The 14,059-nt window shown below is 39.0% G+C and overlaps 1 protein-coding gene across 1 annotated transcript in view; it reads right to left on the bottom strand.

Annotated features, from left to right (window-relative positions):
• Nucleotides 1-924: 924 nt before the first annotated feature.
• The window catches only part of DRG1 (developmentally regulated GTP binding protein 1), a 22,702-nt gene continuing 9,567 nt past the window's right edge, over nt 925-14,059 (bottom strand). Inside the window, exons 4-9 of the mRNA XM_004690929.2 lie at nt 11,190-11,259; nt 9,354-9,523; nt 8,743-8,873; nt 7,817-7,984; nt 6,727-6,849; nt 925-1,239 (exon numbers count right to left, since the gene is read on the bottom strand). Coding sequence (XP_004690986.1) covers nt 1,140-1,239; nt 6,727-6,849; nt 7,817-7,984; nt 8,743-8,873; nt 9,354-9,523; nt 11,190-11,259 — 762 coding nt within the window. The 3' untranslated portion in view covers nt 925-1,139. The remainder of the gene's footprint in view (nt 1,240-6,726; nt 6,850-7,816; nt 7,985-8,742; nt 8,874-9,353; nt 9,524-11,189; nt 11,260-14,059) is intronic.

The raw sequence follows: 14,059 nt of genomic DNA, 5'->3' as shown, positions 1-14,059 counted from the left end.
GTCCCTTTAAATTCCCTTATTCCCAGCACAATTATATCCTTCTTACCCTCTCAAAGAATCCTGCTCCCACCCCTTCTAACCTAGCCTCCGAACTCCATACACACACACATACACACACACACACAAAGTGCACACACAAACTCTGATCACACTGGTTGCCTCACTTTCAATGTTCCTGCGTCCATACCTTCGCTCAGGTTATATGGTTGAGACCAGGACTGCCATGGGATTCAAGCAGACAGGCTGGGCTACGGGAAAGGAGAAATTCAGTGGGCCCAAGCTGACAGCATAGTTCGACTAAACATTCAGTCCAACATTGACTATATACAACTGTACTTTGACTAGGGCAGGAAGGGAGCCCCAAAAAGGAAAGGAACCAGTGACACTGGAGCCAACGTTTACTGAGTATTTACATGCTAGATACTATGGTATCTAAGATACTAAGCATTTTATAAGTACTATCTCCTAATATTAAAAATTACCACTCAAGAAGGGAAAGTACTATTACTAGTTCCATGTTACATGAGAAACAGTTCTATAAAGGTTACCAGTGCAAGGTTTCCACTGCTAATAAAGAGGTGAACTTGCAACTTAAAATTCAGTGTGCCTGGTCAGAGTTCTTTACTCAACTGCCACACTACACCATCTTCCAAAAGGACAAGCCTTGCAAGGAGTAACGTTAACTTACATCAAGTCCTTCCTCTCTCCAGTATCAGCTGGGAAAGGCCACTTGAAAGAACTGAAGCTCACATCCAGTTGGAATGGTTTCCCAAAACTAAACATCAAATAAGATGTTGCATGTCACATTTTTATCCACTTCATACTCAAAAGCAGGTTCCCAGATACCCTTCTGGAGCTGCCTCAAGTACATACCCATGCTCATTCAACCCATTCCAAAACAAATGCTGACAATGACACATGAACTGCACATAGCCGGCTGGCCTACCAGGTCCTTTATGCAGTTCAATATACAAGGTGACACCAACAAAAGACAAGTGAAGTTTCAATTTTGATGCCTCCATCTCCCTCTTCTGAATCTGGATCCAATGACTGCCAAAACCAGAGAGGTTTGGGGTAGGGTATGTGTTTTGGGGGAAAGCAGCTGTGGATGGCCTGGTAGATGACAAAAAGGGAAGGTTTCACTTCTTCACAATCTGAATGACATCTTCATCCTCCAATGTATGGTCTTTCCCCACTTTTTGAGGATTGTGTTTCACAGAGAGACCCCAGACCAGAGCACTGTATGGAAAGGGAAAAAAAAAGTCAATGTAAAAAATTACCAGTGTCAGCCCTATCTACACTAAGGTGCCACCCTTTTTGTTCACTAAGAGCCATAAGCCTGCAATAGCCAAGCCAAGCCACCACCACCACCACCACCACCATCCCCCAGTCAAAAACCATACTCAAAGTGCAAAGGTGTAGTTTCATCAGCAGTTGTCTCACACTGGAGCCTTTACATACAAAGTTGCAAAGAAGGGAGCTCCCTGGTGGCGCAGGGGTTAAAGTCTCAGTGCTATCAAGATAGCTGTAGCCACTGCAGCATAAGTTCAATCCCCCACCAGGGAGCTGGCCCACATGGTACAGCAGACCTCTCCTGTCTCACCCACTGCTCCCCTCATCAGTATATTTCAGTAGATCTGCCTGTTCTGCTCCCCATTCTGTTTCTGTTGAATCCTCTCCTCTGTACAGCTCTAATCTACACCCCAGCTCTTGTATGCATAAATAAATCTTAAAAAAAAAAAAAAGTTGAAAAGATTTACCCATTATTTTTTCCTTAAGATTTATTTATTTATGCATATAAGAACTGAGGTAGAGGCCAGAGGTGCAGGAGCTGAGAGGATTTGTTAGGGGGAAAGGATGTCCTTTTGTGTTCTGCAGAGTTTTGTAGAACTCCATCCCCTACTCCGGTAAACTGCAACTCCCAGCAATACCAAGGGGAGAACTGCGAGGACCCGAGGGTGGAGCTAAGCAGGGATTCTGGGACTTTGGGGGAGATATAAGGGAGCCATGTGAGATGTACTCTCTCTCTGAACTGTGTGGTTTTCTGGACCGCGTGGCTCTCTGGACCATGGGGCTCTCTCTGGACCGCATGGCTGGTGGCTGGTCGTTTCATTCTTGATGAGTTTTCAGTGTGTTATTGGCATTCCAAGGCAGTGGAGCTGGTAGGATGTTCTAGTTAACTTGTATGTATTTCTATCTCTCTCTCCCTCTCTCCCTCTCTCTCTCTCTCTCTCTCTCTCTCCTCCCCTGGTTTGTACCTTTTCCTTACCCCTCTGTAAATAAACCCATTATTGACATTTTTTGTGTGTGCCTGCAGTACAACTGAATTGTAAGCATGCAGTAAGGACCCAGACAGGCAACCCAGTTCATAGTGGGTTGCCCTGTAACAGATTTACCAGAGACAGAGTGGGGAGCAAAACAGACAGACTGACTAAAATAAACTGGTGAGGGGAGTAATAGGGGATGGGGGGGAGACAGGAGGTCTGCCACACCATATGGGGTCACCTCCCTAGCAGGGTTTCAAACTCATGGTACAGTGGCTGCGGATATCTTCACAGTACTTCTCTTTAAACACTTGCGCCACCAGGGAGGACCCAGAAGTACCTATTCTTATCAGCAGGTACGATAAGAAGTTAGGGGTTACCTCCCCTCAATCATGTTAGGAAAATTCTCTCTCCCTATTAAGATACCATAATTGATATGTTCTCCTGATGTTTAAGGTTGTGTTTTTCTTAAGAGATAGTAATGGATATAACTGAACAAAACATTGGAAATTCACAAAGGATAAGAGCTACAGACCAAGGGGTAGACAAAGATGTTCATGTTGGTATTAGATTGCTTTTGTACCAAACGTCTTTTAAAATTTATATTCCAAAAAGAAATCACCGAACAAGATTTCACTTTGTAAAATACAGATAAAATAACAGGAACAGATTTATTGCAGTAATGTTTATAATGGCCAAAGTATGGAAACAACTTAGGTGCCAAAAGATGAATGAATCAAGAAGATGTGATATAAAAGCACAATGGAACATATCTCAGCCATTAAAAAATAAATAAAAACTTATCATTTGTGACATGGACAGAACTGGAGGAGATTATGCTAAGTGAAATAAGTCAGTGTAAGAAAAACAAATACCAAAGGTTTCCCTATGTGAAATACAGAGAAACAAGAGGACAAGACTAAACCAAAAAGAACCTTAGAAATATAACTATATTATTGGGGGCTACCCGGGGCAGGGTGAGAGTCGAAATCAAAAGAAGGAGGGGACCCAAAAGGCCTGTGGTGAAGGACTATGGGTGTGAAATTTATATACCTGTATCATATAGTTTGACAAATCAATGTCACCACTACCAACATAATTTAAAAATATATAACAGGAACATATAATACACAATAAAAAAACCATATATAAAAATTTTCAAAGGCACTAATGAGAAAAATAAATGCAAGGTAACCATTTTGCCAATTTAATCTAGAACACCAGTTTTTTGCAGTCAGATTCAATACATGCAGTAAAGTCAGCATCTATTTTGGTGGTAGCAATGTAAGTGGGCTTAGTCCTTTAGCAAAACAATGGAACAACAAAAAAGAAAACTCAAAAGCCATCAATCCTATTTCTAGAAAAAAGAAATAAAATGGTAAAGGTCTGTGCGTGAAAACTAGAACATTATTTTAAGTAGCAAAAAAAAAAAATGAGGAAATAATGTAGTTACATGGTATCAATCTTTCTAAAAATTTTTGTGTGATTCAAAGGTTGTGTGCATGTGGTAAGGGATACAAATGGAATGGAACAGACAAATATTATAATTAGTAGAACTGAAGCTGAGTTTTCTCTTTCATTAAGATGGTTACTGTACAAGAAAAAGTGAAAATAAAAAATATATATTAAAACGGAGAAAAGTGACCAATAAAATTCCACTTGCTTTGCTAGGTCTCTTCTTCAAAATATTTTTCTTTACTGCTTTTGTTAATTTATAGTTCTACAGGATTTTTGAACAATGTTCTGCCACCATACAAAGCAGGAACTATACATCTACAAAGTTTAAAAAAGGAAAGTGCTTAATTTTTCCCAAGATTCTGTTTCATTTAATGGATGGTTTAAGGATAGTGGAAATTAGACCTTACATGTAAATATGCTTATTTTAGATAAAAGAAATATGAAGTTTAACAAAGGATTTCACTCCGATTCTTAGGACCAAAATCAAGTATTTTAAAAATTTCACTAGTTCAGGGTCCTTCCTGGTAGCAAAACAGGTTGGAGCCCTAGCTGCAGCCACTTCAGCACAAGTTCAACCACCGGCCAGGGAGGTGACACACAGCACGGCAGATCTCTCTCCTGTCTTGCCCGCTCTTCCCCTCAGTAGTGTACTTCCTGTCCCCACTCTGTCTCTGGTGAATCTTCTCACCGCCCCTGTACCTCTAAAAAAAAATTTTCACACTGTTTTTACCTTCTCTAATACCCTACAGTTACTTTCTATTTCCTTTTCACTCGTGGCACACGGGTTAAAGTCTCAGTGCTATCAAGCTATCACCAGCCACTGTAGCAAGAGTTTGGTCCTAGGCCAGGGAGATGACCCACATGGCACAACTGGTCTCTCGCCTCCCGGCAGCAAGTGTTTCAGTCAACCTGCCTGTTCTGCTCCCCACTCTGTCTCTGGTAAATCCTCTTAACCCATACCACTGGTCTACACCCAGTTTGTGTATCCATAAATAAATACTTTAATTTTCAGTCTTGAGCTACTCATAAATACTGTAATCCACAGTTAGTTAAAATATTTCTCACAGGATTAATATGGCACACTTCTAATTACATATGTATGCTAAAATTAAACAAACAGAGTAAGATAACAATAGCCATGTTTCTCACTGTCAGAAAGAACTTAAAAGGAAAGCTAAATTAAATCCTACAGTAATAGAATCAGAACAGTATAAACTGGTTTTTAAGATAAAAAATAGCTAGATAAACCAGCTAGAAAGGAACAACAAAAGAAACAGAGAAATAAATATCTGTATGTAAGCATGAATTAATACTCATATGTATATTTCCTAGCTCTATCTGCCTAAGAGGGTCTATAAGCAATGACAGCTTACTAAAAAGGAGAACACCTAACACAGAGACCTTGAAAATCAGGGCTCCTTATAAAAATGACTGATTCCAGGAAATATGAACCAGAAACATCTAGCGCTGCCAAAAAGTAAAGAAATGTTGCTTTAAAAAAAAAAATAGTGGCCCTCCCTGGTGGCGCAGCGGGTTAAAGCACAGCAGTAAGAAGCCAAAGCCACTTCCGCATGAGTTCGATTCCCGCCTGCCCCGGAGGTGACCACATGGTGTGGCAGACCTCTCCTGGCCCACCCGCTGCTCCCCTCAGCAGTGTACTTCCTCGATCTGCCTGTTCTGCTCCCCACTCTGTCTCTGGTCTTTCACCGCCCTTGAGCCTCTGGTCTGTACCCCAGTTCTGTATGAATAAATAATTAAAAAAAATAGCTTATCAAAAGAACATAGTGACCAAAGGGAACTCTGTGAGTAACAAATGACTGTATCATATTAAAGCCCACAAACTAAACATTCAAGAGCTCATATTAACACAAATGAATTGTGTGTTACACTGCTATTTGGAAAAAAGTAATCACTCTAAATCACAGTAGAATTTTAATAGAAGTAAAATCAAAGAGGGAAATAATCATAATTTGGTAAACAACGCAGCTGCAAGAGTTATAAGCTCTACCAACAGATGCTAAAATCAGCAAGCAACATTTTAAAGAGAACTAGGATGTGCAAAGTCTCAAAATACTTCCCCTAAGACAATTAAAGGCAAAAGAAAACTGGTGTCTTTAGAGTAGTGAAATGCATCAACACCAACTTAAACAAGTGATCAAAGTATATATCATCATCAATAAGACATAGTATCATAAATCCTCAAAGATGATACACTGAGGACAAATCATTAGTTTGTGGTATTCTTACCAAAAATGCACAACCTCACTTCAATCAAAAAAGAAAAATGAACAAACCCAAAGGGAGGGACATCTACAAAATAACTGATCAGTACTCTAAAAATGTCAAGGCAATAAAAAAAAAAAGAGAGAATGAAAGACTAAGGAAAAATTGTTGGGAGATAGGAACATTGAAAGAATAAAGTAAAATTAACAACTAAAACACAAAAGGACATTGGTAGAAAAGGTATCTAAATTCAAATAAGGTCTATAGGTTAGTTTAAAAAATTATATAAATGCTAATTTCTGTTCCTGGTAACAGACAATATATAACTGTGGATGAAGGATAAAAGGAAACTACTATACTTGCAACTTTATTGTAAGTCTAAAATTATGTTCAAAATAAAATGATAAAAAAATTGTTTTCAGCCTGTATCAGCAGTGAAAAGTACAAGAAAGACATTGGAGATATTTATCTATCATTTATAGGGAGACTCAGGAGCCAATGGAAGTCAGTATAATGCTGACAGGAAAAATTTATATTTGTGTTTTCAAAAAAAAAGATGAATTAATGGGAGAACGTCACAGCCCTTTGTACTTTTCAATCTTCCCAACTCTGAAGAGGTTCCTATAGCTCTTCTTGTGCCAGTATGGTATGGTTTTAAGAAAACATTACAGAGATTTAATGAAACAAAACTTTCAGCAGTCTCTGATGCCCAGGTTTTTTTAAAAGCTATCCTAAGGATGACTCACCTGGAAAAGGAGGCACCACTAATCATGATACTTACTATTTAAATTCTTTGATAAGATTTTTGTGAATCTTCATGCAGAAATCTTCCACAGTGGTCCTAGAATAAGGCAATACCACAGGGGATGTATAATCTGGCAACTGGCCTTTGGGTTTGGTGTAACTAGAACAGAAGAAGCAGAGGTTGATTACTTCTTGGAATATACCATGTGTTAAATGCAAATCAACCCTGCATAGTTTTTAGAAAATTAGACAAGGAAAATCTCCAATTTGAGGAAGAAAGTACCTTCAATATGGCCTACAAGATGATAGGAATTTATTTATATCTCCAAAAAGAGTTATATTAAAGAGCTTCAAAGGGTATCACTTTAGGACAGTCCAGTATAATTCCTATATAATATTACTTTATCCATTAAGACATCCTCAGGGAACCAAATAAGGGATCAGGAAAAAAATAATTATAATAAATAAAAAATTAATAGGCAGGGCCCTCCCTGGTGGCGCAGCGGGTTAAAGCGCAGCACTGCAAGCCAGCGGCAGCCACTTCAGTGCAGGTTTGATTCCCGCCAGCCCTGGAGGTGACCCACATGGCACAGCAGATCTCTCCTGACCCGCCCGCTGCTCCCCACAGCAGTGTATTTCGTCAGTCTGCCTGTTCTACTCCCCACTCTGTCTCTGGTGAATCCTCTCACTGCCCCCGTCTCTGGCCTGTAAATAAATAAATAAATAAATCTAAAAAAAAAAAAATTAACAGGCAACAATACATTCTGCAGGGGAGTAGGGGGAAGAAGGACCAAATAAAGGGAGGGAAGAACACAAGGGACTATAGTGATGGTGCACAGGTAAACTGGTGGTGGGACTTTTTCCAGGACCACACCTGAGAGGAGAAAACAAACACTGTATAAAAATAAAGGATGTAAAATGCATACACACAATATACACATACACACATGCATACATGCATGTAAGTGCATGGATACATATATACAGTGGGCCTTTTTCCAAGACTACACGTGAGAGGAGAAAGCATACATTGTACAAATACTTGATGTAACAATATTTCACAAGACAATTTAATTTGAAGGTAAATTATAAGTCATTAAATTTTTCCCTTGCTGTAAAAGACTTACATTCTCACTAATTTCAGATAGTCCCATATCTTTTCCAAAAGATCATCAAAATTCCAGCGGTGATGAGCAGAGATAGGTACACAGTGAGGCACCTTATAGATGATATCCAATTCCTCAATGGAGATCTGATCAATCTTATTTAACACATAGATACAGGGGATATAAACTCTATCAAAGTAGGAGAAAACAGGACATTAGTCTGAAGTTTGATGACAAGACTATTTGGTTAACAGTATGCCCCCTCTTGGACCCAAAAACAGAGACTCTCAAAGGAGATCACAGGGGAGGCAAAACAGGTTAAGCCACAGCATAACAAAACTATCTGTAGCCACTGCAGCATGAGTTGGATCCCCACTGTCTCTGGTGAATCCTCTCACCTCCCACACTTCTGGCCTGTAGCCCAGTTCTTGTATGCATAAATAAATAAATCTTTAAAAAAACAGAGAAATAAAATATTATACCCAAATGCCAGGAATAATTTTAACAGTGATTTCAATTGTTATTCAATATCAAGTATTAACAGTAAAAGCTTATGGAACAAGGTTTCAGCTATGTAGCCTTAGGCTGAAGAAACAAGACTCATCTGTACCTGCTCTGATTTCTGCAGGACAGTTTACAGGATTTCACAAGTGGCTTAATTCTGGGAGAGCAGATTGAGAACCTATTATCTTCAATCACTGTATACTACAGAGATTAAGAGAGTCTAGTTCACAACAAGAAACGGAATGTGGAATCTGACTATGAAAATCAAATTTCCGAGCAAAGAAAGAAATTCAAAATTAAAACCAACCCTTCATTCAATAGGTAAAGAAACCAAGGCCAACTATTATCAATATATGAGACAGCAACACAATTGTCATGACCCAATATTGTTTTCACAAAAAGGTTCAAATTCAAACTCAGGCATCAGATCACTTGGTCAGTACCTATTTCCTTCAACCACATCAATGAGATCATCTGCTGTGGCATCGCTACGCAAAGTCACGTCGGCATTGTGAATTTTGTATTCTGCCAGAATGCTCTTCACAGTTTCAGCATCCAGCTCACTTTGAGGGCACTGCATGGAAGACAGTGATTGCTCAGAGTACAAAAAATTCTCACAAGATTATGTACCTGATATTACTAGCTAAGGTGCAAGCTCATTTCTGTAGTCTGTATTCCTAGATGAGAAACTTTTAGTAGGAAATACTTAAAAACTAAAACTCAATGGAACAATTTATGGCCTAGGCCCTCCCTGGTAGCACAGTGGGTTAAAGCACAACACTAAAAAGCTAGTCTCTTAAGCTTAAACTTCAGCATGAGGGGGCCATGGAGGTAATCCACATGGCACTGAAGACCTCTCCTGACCTGCCCATTGCACCCCTCAACAGTGTAGGTAGTCAGAGTCTAATGCATGTGTCAGTCATTACATGATTACTGTGTTAGGTCAAATAGTACTGGGAAAAGTCAGGAAACATTTAACTTCATTATTGCTATACTGCAATCCAGTCCCCTATACCATTCAGCAACCTGCCCCATATATATCTTCTTTACTTACAGTAGCAGTGAGATTAATGCCTCCCTTATCCTTCTTCTTAAAGCCAATGTTAGGAGGTTTGCTGTTTAAGCGAATACCAAAGCCTTCCAACTCATTTTCAATTATCTTCTTATGTCCCAATGGTTTCAAGACATCCAGAACGATCAGGATCAAGTTACATGTTCGGGCCACTGAAGAAATAGGAAAAAAATAATTTATACCAACCAAGTCACTAAAAATTTAACGAATCCAAATACTCAAATAGAAAATAGGGGTAAGTGTATTTCAGTAGATCTGCCTGTTCTGCTCCCCTCTCTATCTCTGGTCAGTCCTCTCAACAGCCCCTATCTCTGGCCTATACCCCAGTTCTTGTATGCATAATAAATAAATCTTTAAAATACAAAAAGTCTGCTAGATAGACTCCAATAGCCACTAATGGCTATTTAAATTTAAAGTAATTATAATGAATCTTCAACTCAGTGAAAGAATATAATGGCTTAACTAGAGTGAACAGTGGTAGGGAAGAAAGGATGAAGGAGATGAAGGAGTGAGGCAGATGGGATACTGATAAGAATGGTTTGGGAGAAGGTGAATGGAACATCTGTACGTATGGAAAACCAAAAATGTAATCCCATAAATTAAAATAAAAATTTGTAAATAAATACATGAATTTAAGCAAATCAAATAAAATTCAAAATAGTTTCTCAACTGGACTAGGCCTTTCTAAAATGATCACTAGCCATACATGCCTAGGAAATACTGTATTGGTGATCGCACTGAGCCTTAACCCCTAGGTCACTAGGTCGGCCCTGGAAATACCAGAGTGGAAAACACCATCTTAAAACACTTTCATTACTGAACAGTGCTAGATGAGAAAGTAACCAGTCCAGCACATTGAGAGGGCAAAGAGGGGAGGGTGTCTGGCTGTAGCTAGGAGCCACAGTATGGCCAGAGAGCCAACAGGAGTTGGGAATTCACTGGCACATTTTGCTGCAGTTCATGCCTGGAGGACCCCTTTCTTTCCTGCATCCCTCCCCACCACTTCAATAAAAGAAAAAAGGTAGAGAGCAACCAATGCAACTGAAGCACAAAGACAGGGAGATAGTGGTAGGTAGCAGAGAAAATTTTTAAAAAACATATTGGGTATTATATTTTAGTATCTGGAAAAATATTTTTGATAGACATATGATCTTCTCAAACATTTGAGAAATATTAGCAAACACAGAAAAGTAACCAAAACCAGAAGCAATTAAGTCCATGATAAATAAATTTAAAAAACATAGTTCAAGAGAAGAGAAACCAAGTCATAAAATACCAATTATCTCAGCATTAAACAAAAATTTAATAATGTAAACCATGAATAATGAGTTAACTAAAAATTAAATAGAAAAGAGTATTAGAGAGCTAATCTCTACTATAATAGGAAACCAACAGATGAAATCTATAATTAATCATGAAAAAGCAATATGATTGTATTTTAAAATATGAAGGTAAGTAGCAAAATCAGAGTCAACAGTAAACAATAGAGGTAAGGAGAAGTGGGGTAACAGATAGAATTTATGATTAACCTTTTATAACAATTTACCTGAAACAGGAGGAAAGAAGGAAAGTCATGGATAGAAGTCAGGAAACCTAGGTTATAGTTGTGAAGCTGCCGTAAACAGTTCAACCAAAACATTTCACTTATATCTTAGTGTTTTTCCTTACTCTTTGGCTTTACTTTAAGTTCTGACATTTTATTCTGATGAAAAGTCAGAATATGTCCTTCACTGGGAAATCATCTCTAAGTTCAACAGACCTAGCCTACAGATACAGTAAAGACCTGTTATTCCAGGATACTGACCCTGAACTACTCACCTGCAATGACTTGACGGCCTCTACCTTTCCCATCCTTGGCACCCTCAATGATACCTGGGAGGTCCAGAAGCTATAAGATTAAAGACAGCCAGAATGAGAGAACGGAAAAAATCAGTTATAAATCTGAACAGAAAAAAAAGACTGATTAAATACTTAAAAAGATGATAATCAAATAAAATGATTTATTTCTCAAGTATTCAAAATTTAGGTGATCAAATCCAAACTTCCTTCTGAGTGTGTGAATATTGATTTGATTAAGTATCTACTAAATGCCAGCTATAGGCTTTTAATATACTTTGCCTAGTTTAAAATGCCTAACACGGGCCTACTTGGTGGTGCAAGTGTTAAAAGTCTCAGAGCTATCAAGACTGAGCTATCGCAGCCAATGCAGCATGAGTTCGATTCCTGGCCAGGTTGCTAACCCAAATGGCACAGCAGATCTCTCCTGTCTCATCCACTGCTCCCCTCAGCAGTGTATTTCAGTATATCTGCCTGTTCCATTCCCCATTCTGTCTCTGATGAATCTTCTTACCCCCCACACTTCTGGCCTATACCCCAGTCCTTCTGTGCATAAATAAATGTTTAAAAAAAAAAAAAAGATAATTTATGTTGACTACACTTGCCCTGAACTTGGAAACTTTAGCTACACTGATTCAAAAGGCCACATGGGGAGTAACAAGCATATCATCTCCAGGAACAGGAATTACAGCTCCTTCAGAAGCAGTTGATTTCATTGATGGGGCAGAGAAAATGAGATTTAGCCTGGAGCATCTAGTGGTACCAGAAAATATGGAACTACTAACAAAACTTCTGGAAAAAAACACAAGGATCAACTTGAAAGAGTTCTAAATCATCAAAGCTGGAACAAGGAATAATAATAAAAAAAAAAAATTGGCAGTACTGGATTATAATCCATAAAGTAAAATGAGTGTGAGCCCATACTGATACAAGTTACTGAATAAATAAACAAATGGCAGTGAAAACATCTGTTCCATATAGAATTCTAATTAAGATAAAAGAGAAAAGCAAGAAACATAATAACCGATGTTCACAAGTGCCTTAGACGGATGCTAAAATGAGTGGGCAAGTTAGAGAAATAGGATTGATATCATCTCAAAGTATTTCTTCCAAGTTATTTTACTACAGAAAGACAGCTTCCCAACAGAGAAACCCTGTAGTAAACAGCTTAACCAACTACGAGAGATCAGTTTCACAAATAATGACATGTCAACACCATGAATTTCATGACAAATTACATTAAAGATCCAATATTTCTCTATCAAAAAATACACTAGGGTATCCCTAGTGGCACAAGGGGTTAAGTCTTAGCACTGTGAAGCTACTCACAGCCACTGGAACACAAGTTCAATCCCCAGCCAAGTGATCCATATGGCACAGCAGACCACTCCTGTCTTGCCCTCTGCTCCCCTCAGCAGTGTACTTCAGTAGATCAACCTCTTCTGCTCCCCACTCTGTCTCTGGTGACTCTTCTAGCCTCCTCACACCTCTGGCCTACACTCCATCTCTTGTATGCATAAGTAAATAAATCTTTAAAAAAAGAAAACTAGGGGCCCTCCCTGGTGGCGCAGCGGGTTAAAAGCACAGCACTGAGAATCTAAACCCACTTCCGCATGAGTTCGATTCCCGCCTGCCCTGGAGGAGACCACATGGTGTGGCAGACCTCTCCTGACCCGCCCGCTGCTCCCCTCAGCAGTGTACTTCCTCGATCTGTCTGTTCTGCTCCCCACTCTGTCTCTGGTGAATCCTCCCACCCTCCGCATCTAGTCAACCTGCCTGTTCTGCTCCCCACTCTGTCTCTGGTGAAGCCTCTCGCTGCCCCTGAGCCTCTGGCCTGTACCCCAGTTCTGTATGAATAAATAAATAAATCTTTAAAAAAAAAAAAAAAAGAAAACTAGTCAATATTCTTTAACAGTATCAAGGTCATAGAAGACAGGATTGAGAAAGCATTACAGATGGCAGCAGAATAAGGAGAAAAACTTAATACAACACAGATGACTACAGGAAAAATTTTGGAAAAAGGATATTGGTGGGATAACTGGTAAAAATTCAAGTAAGATCTGTAGTTAAAAAAAAATTTGTAGTTCAGTAAACATTATTGCACCAAATTTTAATCTGTCCCCCACAATTACTCTACAGTTATGTAAGATTTTAACATAAAGGGCAGCAGAACCTAAAATAATCAAGACTCAATTCAGCCTCCACCAACAAGAAGTACACTTAATATTGATACAGTCTTTCTAACATAAACCCGCAACATGTAAACTAATATATAATGACAAAAAGTAGACAGACAACTGACTACTATGAGAAGATATGAAAGGGGTAGGGGCAAGAAGGGACAGGAGGGAATGTTTTTACTACTGTGTAATAATCAAATTACACACTTCATGTACAGCTTACTGTAGCGAACCATAATTCAATCAAACAAAAACTTCATCAGTTTTACTTACTATCTCTATAAATTAGATTTTGTAATCTACTTATTACACTGAATAAATTCCCTTCTGCTTTAAAAAAGTTTTTCTTCAACAAACGGCTTTACTATATATTGAGCCTAACTGTTGCTATCAAGAACTTAAAAGGAAAATCCACCTGGATATATAAAACTCCTAAATCCATATTTTGACTATACTATCAAATAAGAGTATTACACTGGGCCCTCCTTGGTGGCGCAGAGAGCGCTGCACTGAGAAGCTAAAGCCACTTCTGCATGAGTTCGATTCCGGCCTGCCCCGCAGGTGACCACATGGCGTGGCAGACCTCTCCTGGCCTGCCCGCTGCTCCCTTCAGCAGTGTACATCGTAGATCTGCCTGTTCTGCTCCCCACTCTGTCTCTGGTGAAGCCTCTC

The sequence above is a fragment of the Condylura cristata genome, unplaced genomic scaffold (assembly GCF_000260355.1).
Source record: "Condylura cristata isolate star-nosed mole 26May11 unplaced genomic scaffold, ConCri1.0 scaffold00029, whole genome shotgun sequence".
Lineage (NCBI taxonomy): Eukaryota > Metazoa > Chordata > Mammalia > Eulipotyphla > Talpidae > Condylura > Condylura cristata.
Note: the sequence above shows the minus strand (reverse complement) of the source record. Positions and strands in the feature narration are given on the sequence as shown.